This window comes from Branchiostoma lanceolatum, chromosome 6 (genome assembly GCF_035083965.1).
Source record: "Branchiostoma lanceolatum isolate klBraLanc5 chromosome 6, klBraLanc5.hap2, whole genome shotgun sequence".
NCBI lineage: Eukaryota > Metazoa > Chordata > Leptocardii > Amphioxiformes > Branchiostomatidae > Branchiostoma > Branchiostoma lanceolatum.
The window spans coordinates 19,201,828-19,219,495 of NC_089727.1; the positions used below are offsets into that span (position 1 = coordinate 19,201,828).

The 17,668-nt window shown below is 40.2% G+C and overlaps 1 protein-coding gene across 1 annotated transcript; it reads left to right on the forward strand.

The window, feature by feature from the left end:
- The first annotated feature begins 5,545 nt into the window (after positions 1-5,545).
- LOC136436962 (XK-related protein 6-like) lies at positions 5,546-7,949 on the forward strand. The gene is made up of 2 exons (XM_066431384.1): positions 5,546-5,815; positions 6,398-7,949. Exons 1-2 carry the CDS (start codon positions 5,564-5,566, stop codon positions 7,199-7,201), a joined length of 1,056 nt encoding a protein of 351 aa, XP_066287481.1. The 5' UTR covers positions 5,546-5,563; the 3' UTR covers positions 7,202-7,949.
- The last annotated feature ends 9,719 nt before the right edge of the window (positions 7,950-17,668 follow it).

A 17,668-nucleotide genomic window follows, 5' to 3' on the forward strand; every position in this document is an offset into this window, starting at 1 on the left:
GAAAATAACGGAAAAGTCAGCTGCCATATTATCTAACTTGCGCCTTTAGTTCATTCATTCATCCTCATTCATTCATTCAATATTCTTTCATTCATTCATTCATTCATTCTTTTTCTTGTTCTTTATTTCTCCCTTGCATTGCTTAAGTATTTACAAAGGGGATACCATGACACTTAACATGTAGTATAGCGATCCTGATTTTAAAAGATAAATCATCTTCTTAAATACATTAAAGTATATTCATTCATCCATTCATTCACTCAAAGTGACATCCATGCCATGACTTACACCCCTACATTAGATAGTGGTACGTCCCGTTGACATCCCACAATCCATAGGGCACTGTGTGTTCGATCCGGAAGTGAAGACAACTTTCTGAGACATTGTGAGAATCGTCCTTCGCAAACGTCTATTCTTCTTCAAACCGTCTTTGTGCCTCAAGCTAGGACCGCTAGAACTCGTTCAACGCGTCCTTCTGGTTTATATTTAGCTCCAAAGAGCTTCAGTGCGTGGTAGTGTGTCCACAAGAACCAGTTTTTGCGAGTGTTTCGTTGTACACAGCGTAACGGCCGAAAATATTATGTGTTACAACGTGAAGTGTGAGAAGTGCCAGAAGACGACCTGGAAGGGGTGCGGTAGGCACGCAGAGGCGGTGATGAAGGACGTGCCGCCCGAGCAGAGGTGTGAGTGCCCCCGGGAGGACGGTCCACCGGCTCAGAAGTAAACAACTCGCCCTCCCCACAGTGCAGTGACGCCGCCTAGCGACGGAGCTACAGGAAAACAACGTCATTGGAATAGCTATAACAAAAAGCAGAACATTCTTACCAAAGATGTGCCTTCAAGGATATGTAGAAAAGGAAAAAAAACGTTTGCAGATTTATTTTTCGGTCTCAGGGGGAAAAAAAACACGGTTTCTACAGGGTCATAGTAACTTGACTGGAACAGCAACACTGACAGCATGTCAGGTCCAGGGAACTGTGAGAGCCTGTACAGTACAACATAGTTCGAAAATTGGGACAGCAACAGACTGAAAAGCATGTCATTACCAAGAAAAAGACCTGGACCTGAGACAGCAACACTGACCAGCATGTCATAACCAGGGAACAGAGCTGGACAGCACAGCACAGTTTGTAAACAGGGACAGCAACACTAGTGAACAACATGTCATAACTAGAGAACAGAGCTGTACAGTACAGCACAGTTTGTAAACAGGGACAGCAACACTGAACAGCATGTCATAACCAGGGAACAACTATACAGGACAGCACAGTTTACAGGGACAGCAACACAGAACAACATGTCATAGCCAGGGACTGACAGAAATATACTGTATACAGCACAGCACAGTTTGAAAATTGGGACAGAAACAAAGCACAACATGTCATAAACAAGGAACAAATCTGGACATAACATTAAACTGGGACATTAACATTGGTTGTAACTCACAGAAATTGTACTTGTAGTACCAGTAACATATAAATTGTCTTAGATTATATTTTCTTCTGAAACTTTCGCTGTGTACCATATATACAAGATGCTCAGTCAAGATCTATTCGTCATACTTTCCTTATTACTGTTCATTTCTGCTCTAGTGTCTGAGTGTTGTATTCAACTTGTAATATATTCATTTATTGAAGTAAATAACTATAGCATTGCAAAAAGATGGTGGCTTATAGTATGATAATGTGGTGTTTTTTCCAAACGCATGTAAGTGTTCAATCACAATCTTATTTCTGGGGACTCGCATTGATGTCAACTTTTATTATTCTGCATGGTACCCTAAGTCTGCCAGTCACCCTATAAGACTGTTACATAAAAAATGGTTTATATCCATTCCCACTTGAACACCTTGATATCTGAAGTGTCTGTATTAGTAGATCTTCTTGAATTCATCATTTAATGTGGCAATCTATGGATACCTGGCAGTATTATGACAGTTGAAGTTCATATGGTCTGTCCTAGGACATAAAAACAGATGCTGTAATAGATTTATATCAGTAAAGTAGCTTCCATATATCAAGACAACAAGGAATGGTCTGATGTAGTCTTGTAGCTAGGTTATTGAAAGACTTCAAACTCTTTTTCTGGGATTGAGTTCAAAATACACTGACTTCCTAGTATACTGCCATGGAAATTATATACACAGTTTTATGTTATCTAGCCCTTACACTTACCACTGTTGATGTTATATATTATATGTATATGGTGTGACATATTTGAATACCTGAATTGTTAATATACGCTGACTTGCACTGCCATGGAAATTATACACAGGGTTTTATGCTATCTAGCCCTTATAGTTGCCACTGTTGATGTTAAATACATATGGTGTGACATATTGAATGCCTGAATTGTTAATATACACTGATTTGCGCAGTCATGGAATTTGTATCATATATGCAATGGTTCATGCTATCCAGCACTCACTGTTGTCACTGTTGCTGTTATATATATATATGGTCTGACATATTTGAATACCTGGATTGTTAATATACACGTTCAGCACTGTCGTTGAAATTATACGCAGAGTTTTATGTTATTCAGACCTCACTGTTGTCACTGTTGGTATTATATATACTAGAAAATGGTGTGATATTATATTCAAATGCAGTATCTGAATTGTTGCTATCATGCTTCTTAAAGCTTCTACTGAATGATGTGTAATAACTGAATAAAGAGTTTACTATTGCAATCTATACTACTTGCTTTTGGGTTTCTCTATCTGGACAGATAGCATTAATTGGCACATTAGAATGTATTATCTGAAACTGAAAAAAATTGAAATGATTATCTCCATGAAAAATGGAGATTTTTTTATGGAGATATTGTTTTGAGCGTGTCTACGTGGCATCCGGAACTTATGTGACAGTAAACATAGTTGAATATGAATTATGCAAATGTGGGCCTAATTTGGATAATATATATTTGATGGAGATTTGAGGTCTCCGAACTCTTGTTCTGGCATTCCCTACCTAAATCTATTGGTTGGCCTGGTTGCCATGCCTACAAACAATCTTACTTTCTCGAAATTCCTATAACAATCACTGAATCTGAATCCAAAATTTGTTCCTAAATAATACTGCATACTCGATAGCCAAAGATATGCTTACCAGTCATCCAAATTGTATTAATCTCATTGTATTAATAGCCTGATACCTAATGATTAATTCACCTGCCGACATGCATAGACCCTTTTTGACAGCCTGTCCTTATAGAACGGGTGTTCCATTTTTTCCAGTTGAGGCTATAGAGACTGTAATAGATTAAGCTCAATAAACCGCCTCATGGCGTATAACACCACGTTTGTACTTAACAGTACAAGTTGCATATTGGGACAGTTTTGATCCATTCAAACCGGGAAGGACCCCTCCTCTTTTTGATGAATATGGCGGGTTCTTTTACCTGCTAGAGGTGTAGCTGCTCCCAAACAAAGGGCCTCCATTTAACGTCGTATCCGAGGGACGTCCCTAACGAAAGCCAGATACTCATTTCCGCCTGAGTGAAGTGAAGAAAGTCGTGTAGATTGACTTTTTGTGAATTTAACGCCTTTCTATGTGTTTTGTAACCGCTTGTATTGTATTGTATATTGTATGTTGTATATTCCTTCAAGGTTGCGGCCTCTGTATGTATATAATATTATGCAGACGAACAAATAAGTCAAATCAAATAAATGATATCGATTTGGAAAAAAAATAAGTCCAAAGTGCTTAGAGGGGTCTAAAGGTGTGATTACCATCTGACAGGCATTTTCCGAAGGTCTGAAGATTCCGTACTCTTAATGTCTTGAGTCATAGAAAACATGAACTGCAGATAACAATTTTGTTTATTTGTATCCTTGGATGTAACCGACATACAGCAATGGCTGTCCGAATAACCAGTGGCTTTAAAAAGGGGGTAACCATGTTGACAAAAACAATACAGGGGATAAAATATTTCTTTAATATGATGAAAATATGACTAATATCGATAGTTGAGTTTAAACAGGAAGCGGTCAGAGTAACCATAAAATTTAAGTACTAGTATCAAAATCATACGTTTTCTTGTTAATTACTTCGTAGTTCGTACACTATGGACCACTCAGTTTGGTTGGATGTAAAAGCACATTGGGTTTTTCCATGTGACGAAATAGCTTCTCAACGTTATATATAGTTTAGAAACGTCATAGTAAATATTAATTTGGAAACTCCCGTGACGTCACTCGGGCTAAAACGTGAACTTTCTTTAGGGTTCCGGTCACGTGATGAAACCTCGCTGCCTGATTGGTCCGTTTCACATTTATTATGCAAATACGAACAAACATTGATAATCAAATATCACTGGAGTATAAAAGTTGTGTCAACAGCATTTGGGCACAGTTGAGGTCTACCTGTCGCTACTTGAAGACGAAAGACTATTTGAGCTTCGCAGTTCTTCCCCGAAAGGTATTATCTTATGTTCTAGTACTCGTTGTTGCGTTATGTATACCGTAAGCTGATGTGTAAATGTCCAAAGGGCGGTTATACTTGCTGTACAATAGGTTCACCTGTGTTCACTTGCGAAAGAAACCAACGCTACATAGCTAGCTAGGCTCTCAGCGCCCGGTTACGTACGTCGTAAGATCGTCGCACAACAACAAAACTGAAAATTTTCTCGGTGAGAGTCATGGATGTGTACCACTGCACGAAATGGCCTCGGATCCCGGTGGATACGTACAGGGATTTTTCTGTATTTTTGGCGGATACTGACGGATCCAACGTAACTAACGGATCCGACTAAATCCGCACGGGCTTTGGAATATTTCCAGAGGAATCCCTGTACGTATCCGCCGGGATCCGAGGCCGTTTCGTATATATGTCCTACAAATTACATCAGTACATATCTTGGTACGGAAAACGCTGACCTAGATCGTTGTTGGTGGTTAGTTCTGTCTTAGCCTGATTTGGAAACACAGTGCGTCGTTCGCGGAATTCCATCGCGCCGTTAAATACCACTTCCATAGATATAGGAACGTAACAGCTAGTTCCATATCATTGTGCTCGTGTAATTTTGAAATCCTGTACCTTAATATGGAAGCTAAATGACAAAGATGTTGTTCTGTATACTAACCAATTTTACCATGTTTGAGTGTCATTTTGTATACAATGTTTGTAATTTGGGGATAGTCTGATTTTAGCCAGAGGGGTCATCTTGTAAGAAATGCAGTTTGAAACAAAAGTCAACTTTTGTCAAACGTTTTCTATTTGTGGAATTATTGTCCCACAGACGCCCATAATTAAGGACTCATACGGTAACTTACATGTCTGTTTTATAGTATGAAACTGTACACAGGAAATGGGACCTTTGATCTATGTGTAGCGGACAGGCATAGCACGTGGTAATAAAATGTAAGTGCAAAATTACAAGAGACAAACAGTTATACCAAAAAAGTACCTTCACTCTTAGTGTAGTGGTTATAAAACCAGGTAGGAAATATGTTTTATTCACACAGTTTATTTTCTCGCATATGTTACGATTTTTCATTTCTAACAATCAATGACAATATGTATTCCCACTTTCTTATAGACTATACCAACTAAGGAGTACAATGTGCTACAGTGTCCAGAAACGATGGCTAGTCTTTAGGACCCTGGTGGCGTTCGCTCTCTACATCACGGACTTCGTCACAGATGTCACTCTAGCGCTGGAATATGCCATCTACAACCACTACTACTGGTTCTGCCTGACGCTGGGGTTCGCCTTGGTGCCTCAAATCATTGTAAATATGATCTTATGGAAGAGGGAAGGCTGCAAGTGGTACTACGTACTTGGACTAGGCGTCCCGGCCAAGTACATTCAGGTATTCAAAATAAGGTTAATATTGTAAATGCAGAAATGTTCGCGTTGGTTTTATGTTCGCGGTTTTGGCGACGACCGTTTCACCGCGAACTTAATACCATACCACCGCGAACATTTTTGTCCAATACTGTAGCAGTATGTGACTGTAGCGCTGCCGCAATTCAAAAACCATCGCGAACACCCCATCTCCGCCTTATTAGCGCGAAATAAAAACCACACGAACTTAAATGCATTTACAGTAATACAAAATGTTGTATCCTTTTTGGCGACACTTCAGGGTCGGAGCCTATTGTGTAGTATTTCATTCGTTTTGAAAGTATTCTTAAATTCCTAATACACACTATATCCGGTAAGGCATTCATTTCTTGTTTGTTCATAGCTTAACTAAAAAAGCTGTGCTTGGATTTGTATAAAAAGTAGTATTTCCAAAGCTACAGATCTATTTTTTATACAAATAAGCGAAGCCAGATATGCTTTGCCCTTTGCACTGATATGTGATGTATTAAATATTGTTCACTTGCCTGTTGCGATCAATATGTGTCGTAAGCTCAACAATGAAATGTCTCTCTCTATATATATATAGGTTTTGTACGCTTTCTTCTGTCGCAAAGAAAACACCTCGGGGGACCGCGAGACCGAAGACCAGGAAAATCACAAGTCGGTGACCCGCACCGTAAACGACCTTCTACCGCTAGCCAGACTCGTCGGCACCCTGCTGGAATCCCTCCCGGAAATCTGCCTACAGATCTACGTCCTACTCCGCACGGGCGAGCTGAATAGCCTCGAAATACAAACTTTTAAGGCCTTTACCATGGCGGTGTCCTTCCTAGCCTCCCTCTACTCAATCATTGAGTGGGAGACGAGCTTTCCCAACGTTAAAGCCTGGGTTTGGGGTCCGTTTCTCTTTGTGTGGAAAACCATCGACCTACCTGCACGAATCTTAGCTCTCTGTCTATTCGCTTCCATATATGAGGTTAGATACTGGGTGTTTGTTATGGTAGGTCTACACTGGTTGGTCATGGTAGGGGTGGAGAATTATTTCAGCCTGTGCTTAAACAAAGGCAAAGACAGTAAACGCTGTAAGAGGTTTATGTTTAACACATTTCTTTATTCTCCAATGAATGTGTTTACCTGGGTAACGTTTGGTTCTAGGGAGCGGCGCATGGGGCAATCTATTGTTAACGGGCTACTGACGTTAGTGGCCAACATACTGATGGTCTTAGTGTGGTATTCCGTATATAAAGAGGGGAATTGGGCTTGGTACGGCACTCCAGTTGAGGTCCTGGGGTTATTGATCGGGGGGTCAGTGGCATCTTTTTTACTGCAGATTATCTACTGTGTGTGTTACCAACGTTGCTGTCCATGTAGCCACATGGGAAGGGTGTAGGAATTGGATGCGTTCTTCTTGAACACAGATTTTTGTATGGATGACGTCATTATTTACATGAAAAACCTAAATGGGAATGTACTAAATTTAATAACAAAAATACATATTTTCATATATCGTATCATAGAGGGTTAAATGCTTACCTTTATAACGTGTTGGAAACAGTACATAAATATCAAGCTATTTACTGTATTTTAGTTTATATTGTTGAAGTGCAATGTAACGTGTGGATAATTAAGTTAACTGTTCTACTACATTTTGTGCAATAAAGTTAGAATTCAAAATGTACTGCTTTGATGTTACAATACGCATTTCGATCAGTGTAAATGTAGCAGTCAATATATGTATGTATATCGGTCAATACTTGTTTTATTATGTGCAAAAAACAGAAAATTAAAGGTGATGAATATTCATATATTTCATTTTGTGATGAATTGTCCAACTTATAGTAAAGAGAGAGATGCGATGTTACAGACAATCACTACTAAGACAAACTTCCCCTATATGGTACACAGAGTGATATTTTCTATGTACTGTTGTTATGTCCGACTCCTTTTTCCATCTACATTGGTCAATTCCTCCATAAATCATTCCAAAAGCGAGACAGAATTACCCATACATGACTATTCGATGATATTTTGTACTTAGAATTGTAGGATAGTTTAGCCTTATAGTATTGTTGATTTGATGCCATACATTGTACCATGTGCGATTGTTGAGCAATAAAGTTCATTCATTCAAATATTCATGAACGACTGCATTGTGATTGTTTTGCCGTCAAACAAAATAGGAAGTAAAGGGATATGTTGGAATGATAGAATTTGGACTATATAGCAAGATTACAAAACCTCCTTCATCTAACCACGTATTAAATACAAGGCCAGGAAATGAAGACACTGCACAAACCTACTAACCTACTAAGTGTCCCGAGTCCAGCGTGCGTAGTCCAGTGGTTAGCGATCTTGCCTCTGGAACTAGAAGCCCCGGGTTCGATCCCGGCTGTGTCGCTCACCCGACATGCACGCTGCCGTTAAAGATCGCAGTCCTTAGGACGGGACGTTAAGCCGTGATCCACTGTTCATTGTGCTTGTCGAAAAGAGCTAGGGGAATTTCCCCGGTACACTGAACCTGTAAATACTGTACATAGCGTCTGTCTCCTCTGTCACGACCAGTGGAAGAGTAGCTCATCTGTTCATTGAGTTTATTTGAGCTAAGCTGGTTCGAGATTCCTTTCCTTTCCTTTTTCCCAAGACCTCAAAAACAAAGAAATGGGCAACCTAAAAACTGTAAAGAAACACCGAGAGCTACGGCAGCTTGCAGGAAAAAAGACACAGAGGAAAGAAATGAAGAAAGACTGAATGCAGCCAGAGGTTGTTTCTACAACTACCTGAGCTGCAGAATACAGTCGATAATCATTATATAAAATATAAGTCACTACGTTTTTCTTGTGTCAATTCCTTAAACTATGACCCCAAAGTTTAGAGGGATATAAGAAATACATTAGGTTAGTGATGTGAGGGGAATTACACATGTCATAGTTTCTCGATGGTTCTTCTGGAAACTCCCGTTACGTCACACACTGGTGATCTCATGGGGACTTCCTCGTGGTTTCGGTCACGTGACAAAATGGCGATGCCTGATTGGTCGTTTGTCGGTGACCACACCGACCGAAACCAGACGAGACTAGATTAATCTGTGTCTGGTTTCGGTCGATACGGTCACTGATTCTGATTATTATCCACAACTTTCCGGCACACTGGATGTCTACATATTCCTACCTGAAGATACGAGTCTATTTTCGCTTCGAACTTCCCAATCGAAAGGTGAGGATCTTGTATTCTAGAAATTCTTGTATGCCTATGGTAACTGTCGAATGGTGTATTAAGCCGACGGGTGCTCATACTAGCCTCGAAACCATGCCGTCGGGAGCTCCGCAGTATTTCTACGGGCTTGGGAGGAGTGCCCGCCCGCCCAAACTTTTTAACCCGGTCGGGGGAGATTTACGGCGAAACTCTCTATGGAAGCTAAGTAGACGGTCGGCGAAACTCTATATGGCAGCTAAGTAGGCTGATAGAAACAAGTCGATATAGCAGACTGGGCCCGGTAAAACACCCCAAAGCTGACCCGTAGAGACTGGGACCAGGCTAGCTTATACCGACGCCATTCGGTCTTTTTGGCTTCGAAACCAAGGTTATCCAACTACTTTCGACGTATCGCTCAATGTATCGCTTACTGTAGCTAAGTATGCCCCCCCTCCCCTCCAAGACCGAACTCCTGTGATATGACATGAAAGCCAAATGATATTAACTTTGGAATATTATATAAAACATTCCAGTCTAACTGGAATAGGGGAATTCGAATTGTCTATATTGTATTTTTTTATAATTAGGTTAAGTTGGGAATTGTTTTATATTTTCCACAGTGGGTCGTTTTATTCGAAAAAATCTTGGGTTAGGAAATATCTAGATCTGGCTCATGCTACATTTCTAACTATATGTATTTTCACCAACAGAAGACCACTATGAGTTGTTGGCTAGTCTTCAGAACACTGTTGGGGTTAACTCTTTACATCGCGGACTTCGTCACAGATGTCGTCCTAGCGGAGGAATATTACAATAGTGGTCACTACTACTGGTTCGGCCTGACGCTAGGGTTCGCCTTGGTGCCTCAGATCATTGTAAACATTGTCTTATGGAAGGATGACGGCTACAAGTGGTACTACCTAATTCCAATAGGCGTCCCGGTCAAGTACTACCAGGTATGTCTGAGTCAACTTTAGGTCATAACCGTTCCGAGTACGCATGCGCAAGGTCAAAGTTGAAGGCCCCTGTCTTGACCGTTATTTATACATGGCCTGACTCCGTCGGTCAACTTGGATTATAAAAATATCGGACACGATTTGTTTATTTTACAGGTACCTTTTCCTTTAAAGTTGCGCATGCGTACTCGGGAAGGTGAACGGCCTTATTCTTCAGCCATTACATTTTGGCAACTCCTCAGGGGTGAAACCTTTTGGTAATACATTGTATACGGTTGGCAAATAATTTAAACATTACAATGGAAAAAGGGCGGATTCTTTCCATACACTGACGACATTTTGTGTGTTTTTCTAGTCTTTTTGTTGTTTTACTGTTATTTGACTTTTGTTATTGTCATTTTGTATGTGACTTCAAAAACTATTTTGCCTAAGAAACAAGATTAGCTGCTTCCTTACAAAATAGTTCAATGTTGGTCATGAAAGAATTTCACTGATAGTTACCTAACTGCATACTTTCAGGTCCTTGAATCCCTTCTCTCTGGCGAACACAGCCCCGGGTATGTCCCGGTGGACCGCCAGACTAAAGACCAGTCGCCCGTGGCTCGCGCCGTGAACGACCTCCTACCGCTGGCCAGACTCGTCGGCACCCTGCTCGAGTCCCTCCCGGAAATCTGCCTACAGATCTACGTTCTTCTCCGGTCGAGTGAGCCGCCTAGACCAGAGATACAGGCCCAAACGGTTTTCACAATGACGGTGTCTTTCCTAGCCTCGCTCTACTCAATCATTGAGTGGGAAACACACTTTCCAAAGGTTAAAGCATGGGTTTGTGGCCCACTTGTCTTTCTATGGAAAATCGTCGACCTGCCAGTTAGGATCTTAGCTCTCGGCCTGTTCGCTTCTGTCTACAGGTACTGGGTGTTTCTAGTGATGGGGTTACACTGGCTAGTCATGGCAATTGTAGAGAATGTTTTGTGTTCGCATGTACTTAAAGGCAATGCCTGGATTAAGTTGGGCGCCGACGTGATCTCTGACAGTGACGACTGTGAGAAGTTTATGTTTAACACGTTTGTTGTAGCACCAGTTGATGTGTTTACCTGGGTCACGTTTGGGTCTAGACGGCGCTGTAAAGTACAGCCTATTGTTAACGGTGTGCTGATGTTAGTGGCTAACACAATGATGACAGTAAACGCGGGTGATTTAATACAAAAGACTGGACACCACTTTGACGCAGTTGTCCTGTGTGGTGCGGTGCTTTATGGGTCTGTGGTATTAGTACCACCATTGCAGCTTTTGTATTTGCTGTCTTCCGCACAGCGCGGTCCATGTAGTTCCGTAAAAGATTCACATGTGTAAGGAATTTTTGTTTTGTTTGACACAAACTTGGCCTATGAATTGCACCATTTGTAGATACTTTGAATATTTCTCGATAATGAAGCTTCTAGCATTTGTATCTTATGTATTACGGGCTTATTTAGCCTTCGATATCTGACGGTTGAGAAGTCAAACCTTTCACTAGTTATGGACAATTACATTTGTATAATTTAGATTAGCAGATTTTATACCTATTTTGTACCCTCTTCTTTTATGTATGTTATTTGCATTTAGTCTCCGGGCATGAATTTGCAATAAACTTATTAATAAAGATGATGCCAACTTTCAGTCAACATTGTAGTTTTCTTTGTCATTATTGGTCATTTATGGACGATGTAGTAAGAATCGTTAATGTCACAAACAGAGGGTTAGCATGCCCTTTTCGGTGAGGCAAAGCGAACTATCTTATTTAATGTTAAGCGCTGTCAATACATCATTCATGAAGAGTGTAATGCATTGAATGAAATCATTACAGACAAATTGTTGGAATCATCTAGCATCGTCTGGTCGTGTTAGTGTTCGCCCCCTAATATTGCCAAGCACCCCGTGAATCAAATGGAACTACCGAAAATGATTTCATCAGGTTGGTAGAATATAGGATATAGGAGATTCTTTTTAACCCTCATCCGACCGACACATTTTTGCGACGAATCTGGCCGTATGGGGTCCAAACGGACCCCATTTTGCTTTGCCCCCTAGATATATTTCTGGTGGATCTTATTGTAGTTATTGTGCATATCCTGTTACAATAATCTATGGAGAATATTTTGACAAGTTTTGGTGTTGACGATTAATGCTCATTATCATAATTTATGCAGAAAATGAGGAGAACCCGCATTTTCCTTTAACCCTATCAAGACTTGGGTGGCTAAAAGTGCCCGCGCCAACTTTGACATCGTATAACTGCCAAATGACGTATGTTAAGACTACCATACTTGGTGACTTTTCCTTAAATTTAGTTGGCAACAATTCCTTGATAATAGTTTAAGTTTATCATTTTTCCTGTTGCCATGGCAACGGGTTTCTGACAGGCATTTTATACAAAAAGTCACTAATTTTGTAAAAACAATGATATTTCTCAGGTTTTCTTGCTCAACCACATTAGTTTTCCAACATATATAACATCATATGTATTTAGATGTAACTTTCATGATTTATTATTCATTGTTTATGCTAATTTGATTACGTAATCGCTAAAAATCCAAGATGCCGGACAAGATGTTTAGTTTAGGTATAAACAGGCTTTTTGCCTTCAAAATCCGTCACTACTTGGTATTTTCTTAACCAAAAACATTCGGATTAACGTTTCCAGTCTCTTTCTTTTGTGATTTGGGGTCCTAAATGGAAAAAATGTAATTTCAAAATTTCAAAATGGCCGATCCAAGATGGCGGATCCCAGGGATCGCTAACGACACATGACGTCATTCTATGACGTCATTTTGACGTCAACGTAATCGCCATTGACGTTTTATGCCTTGGCATACCTTAAAATCAATAATACACTCTATTATGTTTAATACCTTTCAATATTATGGGACTTCCCTATTTAGCCTATAAAATCACATTGATGACGTCATGATTACGTAATATTACGTCATAACGTCACAATATTTACCGAAATTATAAGACTTTACACGAACATCACTCCCTGCAAATTTGGTGAGGATACATTGTACCGTTTGGAAGTTATGAGGAATTTCTTTCTAATTACGTAATAAACAATGCGAAATCATCTGGGGTCCGTTTGGACCCCAGCGGACAACACGCACACTTTAGAGTATAACTTCCACAAATATCGGCCAATCCCGGTAAAAAAATTCTCAGGAGTTGTAAGACATGTACATGAACAAACTCATGGAAGGAATTTTTTCTCCAACGAAAAATGTTGATATGGCACACATTAAAACACGCCTGGGGTCCAAACGGACCCCATACGGTCGGATGAGGGTTTTAAACAACCAGGTAATCTCACCTGCTTCTCACCGCTATAAGACAACACCAGTGATGAACCGAGACGAAGGGGGATACAAACTTAGCCACAGGACAGTGTTCTCACAGCAATGCGCCACCTACATCGGCTACTTATAGCGGTGAGAAGCAGTACTCCAGTCAGAAGCTCTGAAGAAGGTGTCTGACAGACACACGCGTACGTTAGGTGAGATTACCCGGTTGCGTAAAAAGAATCTGCTATATCCTAAGTGGAACTCGTTTCCAATGTAACCCCTTTCGTAACAAGAGTCTGAAGACCCAAAATCTCCAGGAAATTTGTTTTTATATTACATGTGTTTTATATAACATGTGTTTTATTTGCCCAAGTTATTTGGTGTAAACGCTGGTTTTGTTTTATGTGCAAGAGGGTATCCACATGAAGTATAAAGATTTTATAGTGTACCCCTTTGTGGTTTCACCACCAGCTGTTGGAACCTGGAGAATTCTTGTCCTAGATTTGAGACCAACAGATGTGACAGGTGTGAGATGCCTAGAATGGAGGTTTAGATTTTACTCATTACTTATGCAAATTCAGTCCCAATTTACATAATTTACACTTTATTGCGTACATCTCTGTCCAACCTGCCTGCATATCAAATAACATGGAAATCTGTCGTTCCTTTCTCCAGTTATTAGAAGATTTTTACAAATACGCCATTGTAGTTCCAGTGACACATACAAGTGGGTCCAAAATCGACCTTGACCTTTCTCCTCCTAGCACCTACCCACATACCAAATATCATTACAACCTATTTACACATTCTTCAGTCATGCTGACTTTAAGCATCTGGTGACACAAACATACACACACGCAAACACAAACGCAAACACACGCAAAATAATGTCCCCATGAAAAAGTCTTCTTTCATGGAGATAATAACCAGACCTTAAGGATTTCCGGCCATCCTTGATTTACCGTAAAGTGTTGCTGGGACATCTCCCCCCCCCCCCCCCTCCATTTACACGTGATATAAGGGCCCGTCAAACGAAATTGTACGATTAATCACTTAATCATAAACATATAATGATCAGGGCTTTGTTTGGATAGCCGCGTATGAGACTTGTCATAAGACTACAGTATTCACGATAACAGGTCGAACGAATTACAGTATACATATTTTTATTATCTTCGCCGAGTACTTGTACTCGGAGAAGATTATGTTTTCGGTTGAAAAATCTGTTGGGTGGGTCTGAATGTATGTCAGGAGCATAACTCAAGAAAGCTTCAATGAATCTTTATGATTTTTGGCAGGTGTGTAGTGGTTGTGCAAAGGAAGGTCAAGTTCGAAAATGGTTCTGTTGGGTGGGTCTGAATGTATGTCAGGAGCATAACTCAAGAAAGCTTCAATGAATCTTTATGATTTTTGGCAGGTGTGTAGTGGTTGTGCAAAGGAAGGTCAAGTTCGAAAATGGTTTACCTTGCGTTTTTCAACAGTACTGCAGCGGACTTTGCATTTTTTTGTGTTTGTATGTAGGCAAAAAAAGTGACGGAAACGTTGATGAATCTTCATGATTTTTTGCAGGTGTGTAGATGTTGTGAAAACGGGGGTCAAGTTCAAAAATGGTTCCCCTGGTAATTTCCGTCGGTACTGCAGCGGGCTTTGTGTGGATGTGTATTTGTATGTCGCCAGCATAACTCGAGAAGCTGTTGATGGATCTGTACGATATTTAGTGGATGGATAGGGTTTACAGAAAGGAAGGTTAAGTTCGATAATGGGCCTTCTAGCGGGTACCTAAGGTACTGCAGCGGAGCTTCAAAATTTAGGGGCATATTTTCTGAAAGTGCTATGGTCATGATTTTTGTGTGGTAGATAGTTCATGCCACAAAAAGTAAGTTCTGTAAATTTTGGCCCCCTAGCGGCTTGTTAAAAACTGCAGTTGGTGTTTTTGTTTTGACATTCGGACATGAATAACATGAGAAGGGGTCAACGGATCGTCGTGATGTTTGGTATGCAGAGAGCTCAGATGGTGCTTTACATAATCAATGACTAATTATGCAAATCAGGAGCTAATTTGAATAATTAGTAAGGAAAGTTAGTTAACCCACTGCATTTCATAATAGGACATGGGACAGTGTCAGGTCATGTAAACATATGGCCTTGCATAAACGTACATGTAGGTCAAATAAACAAACCATTCTCCAAGCAGAGGTGTGGGTCCTGCTGTTTTTAACGCGTTCAGTTTAGGCATTTTTGTTCAACACGGTTGGCGACATAACGAAAAGGGGACAAAATAGAAAGCCTGACAAAAACACCTAAAACACGTCAAAAACCAGCCAGACCCACTCCTCTGCTTGGAGAGTACACTGCACCAAAACTGCACCAAAGGTGCGAAAAAATCACATGTACATGTATTATGTCTTTCAAAATGTTTATGATATGGAATAAAGATTTATATTTTTATATTGACTATACCATTTCATCATCACTTTCAACTTAGAACACTGCAATGCCGAACCTTTGTGGCCCATGTAATATCGACATACTCATAATTTTTCATGACCAGTTATAACATATATCAGCACACTCTACACATATACTAGTCCTGTACCACCAAATGATCTTTAACCCTATCTAGACTGGACTCATTCGCCCCATCATAACTTCCAAATGGTATGGTGCATGATCAAATTTCCAGGGGGTGATAAGCACGTAAATATTAATTACTCTTCATAATAAGCCTTGATTATTTGGCGAAGATAATGTGTTCGTGGAACTCTAGTTTACATATAAATTTCTGTAAGCTTATACCACAGTACGAAAGTCCCTGCATATATTTTTCGTTTAAATCATATTTTTTACACGACCCACCCCTCTATTTCAATTTGGTGTGATATACAAAACATATTAAGTCTCCCCGATGACGCAAGGGGAACCCCCAACCTCATAGTTTCTCTGTCATTCTTTTGGAAACTCCCATGACGTCACATTTTGGTTATCTCATACGGACGGGATTCCTCGAGGTGTCGGTCATGTCATCAAATGGCGATGCCTGATTGGTCTTTTGCCAGTGACCATGGCGACCGAAACCAGACGTGACTATAGATTAATCAATGTCTGGCTTCGGTCGACACGGTCACTGAATATCAGATATTATCAACAACTTTTCGTCACATTGGAGGTCTACCTATCACTACCTGAAGACATAAGAATATTACTGGCTTCAAAGTTTTTAATCGAAAGGTGAGTATCTTGAGTTATTGCATGTATAGTTATGCTGACTGTACTGACTAAACGACACACATCCATGGGTACCTTTGGCCTCGAAAACAATATTTGACGTATCGCTCACTGTAGCTAAGTATACCCCTACCCTCAATAGTGCAAAGTCCAAAGTCAAATAGGAACGTTAACTGTCAATGTAAAATTAGCGTGAGTGTGTATTGCTTTGCTCCTGTGCCATGATATGAAAGCCAAAGAACATAGACTTTCAAGTAGCACGACCGGGGGCAATTTGAATTTTATTTTCTTTATATTCAGAGTAGTTTGGGAATGGTCTGATTTCGCACGGGGGAGGCATCTTATTGAAGAAATACTGTAAATGCAGAAATGTTCGCGGTGGTTTTTATGTTTACGGTTTTCGCAGCGAACTTTCAGCGAGAAGTTGAAGCCACCCTGAAACGGTTTGTGCACCTATGACTGAAACCACCGCGAACACACTATATTTTTTAGCCTACCGCGAAATAAAAACCACGCGAACTTAAATTCATTTATAGTAATCAGTTTGGAAATATCTAGATCTGGCTTATGACACATATATAATTTTTAATTTTATCTATCTTTACCAACAGAAGACGAGAATGTGTGACTGTTGGCAGAGTTGTTGGCTAGTCTTCAGAACCCTGGTGGGGTTCGCTCTCTACATCGCGGACTTCGTCACAGATGTTGTCCTGGCGGAGGAATATTACAGGAATGGCGACTACTACTGGTTCGGCCTGACGCTGGGGTTCGCCTTGGTGCCTCAGATCATTGTAAACATAGCTCTCCTGTACCAAGATGGCTGCAAGTGGTACTATGTACTTTTACTAGGCGTCCCGGTCAAATACATCCAGGTATGTCGATGTAACTTAAACCACCAACCCGTACATTTTGGCAACTCCTCTGGGGTAAAACCTCTGATTGATTTAATGGACTCAGTTTGCAAAAAGTCTAAAGATTGGAAAGGAAAGCGAGATACGCGCATGCGTGGACGACATTTTGTGTGAGTCATCTATTCTTTTTTAAATTACTATTCCTAACTTTTGCTGTTATGAGGTTTTTGAATTTTAGAAATACATGTATATTTGTTTTAGAAAGAAGATACTATTGTCCCTAGTAGCTTCCTAACAAAATGCAGTTGGCTGTTAATCA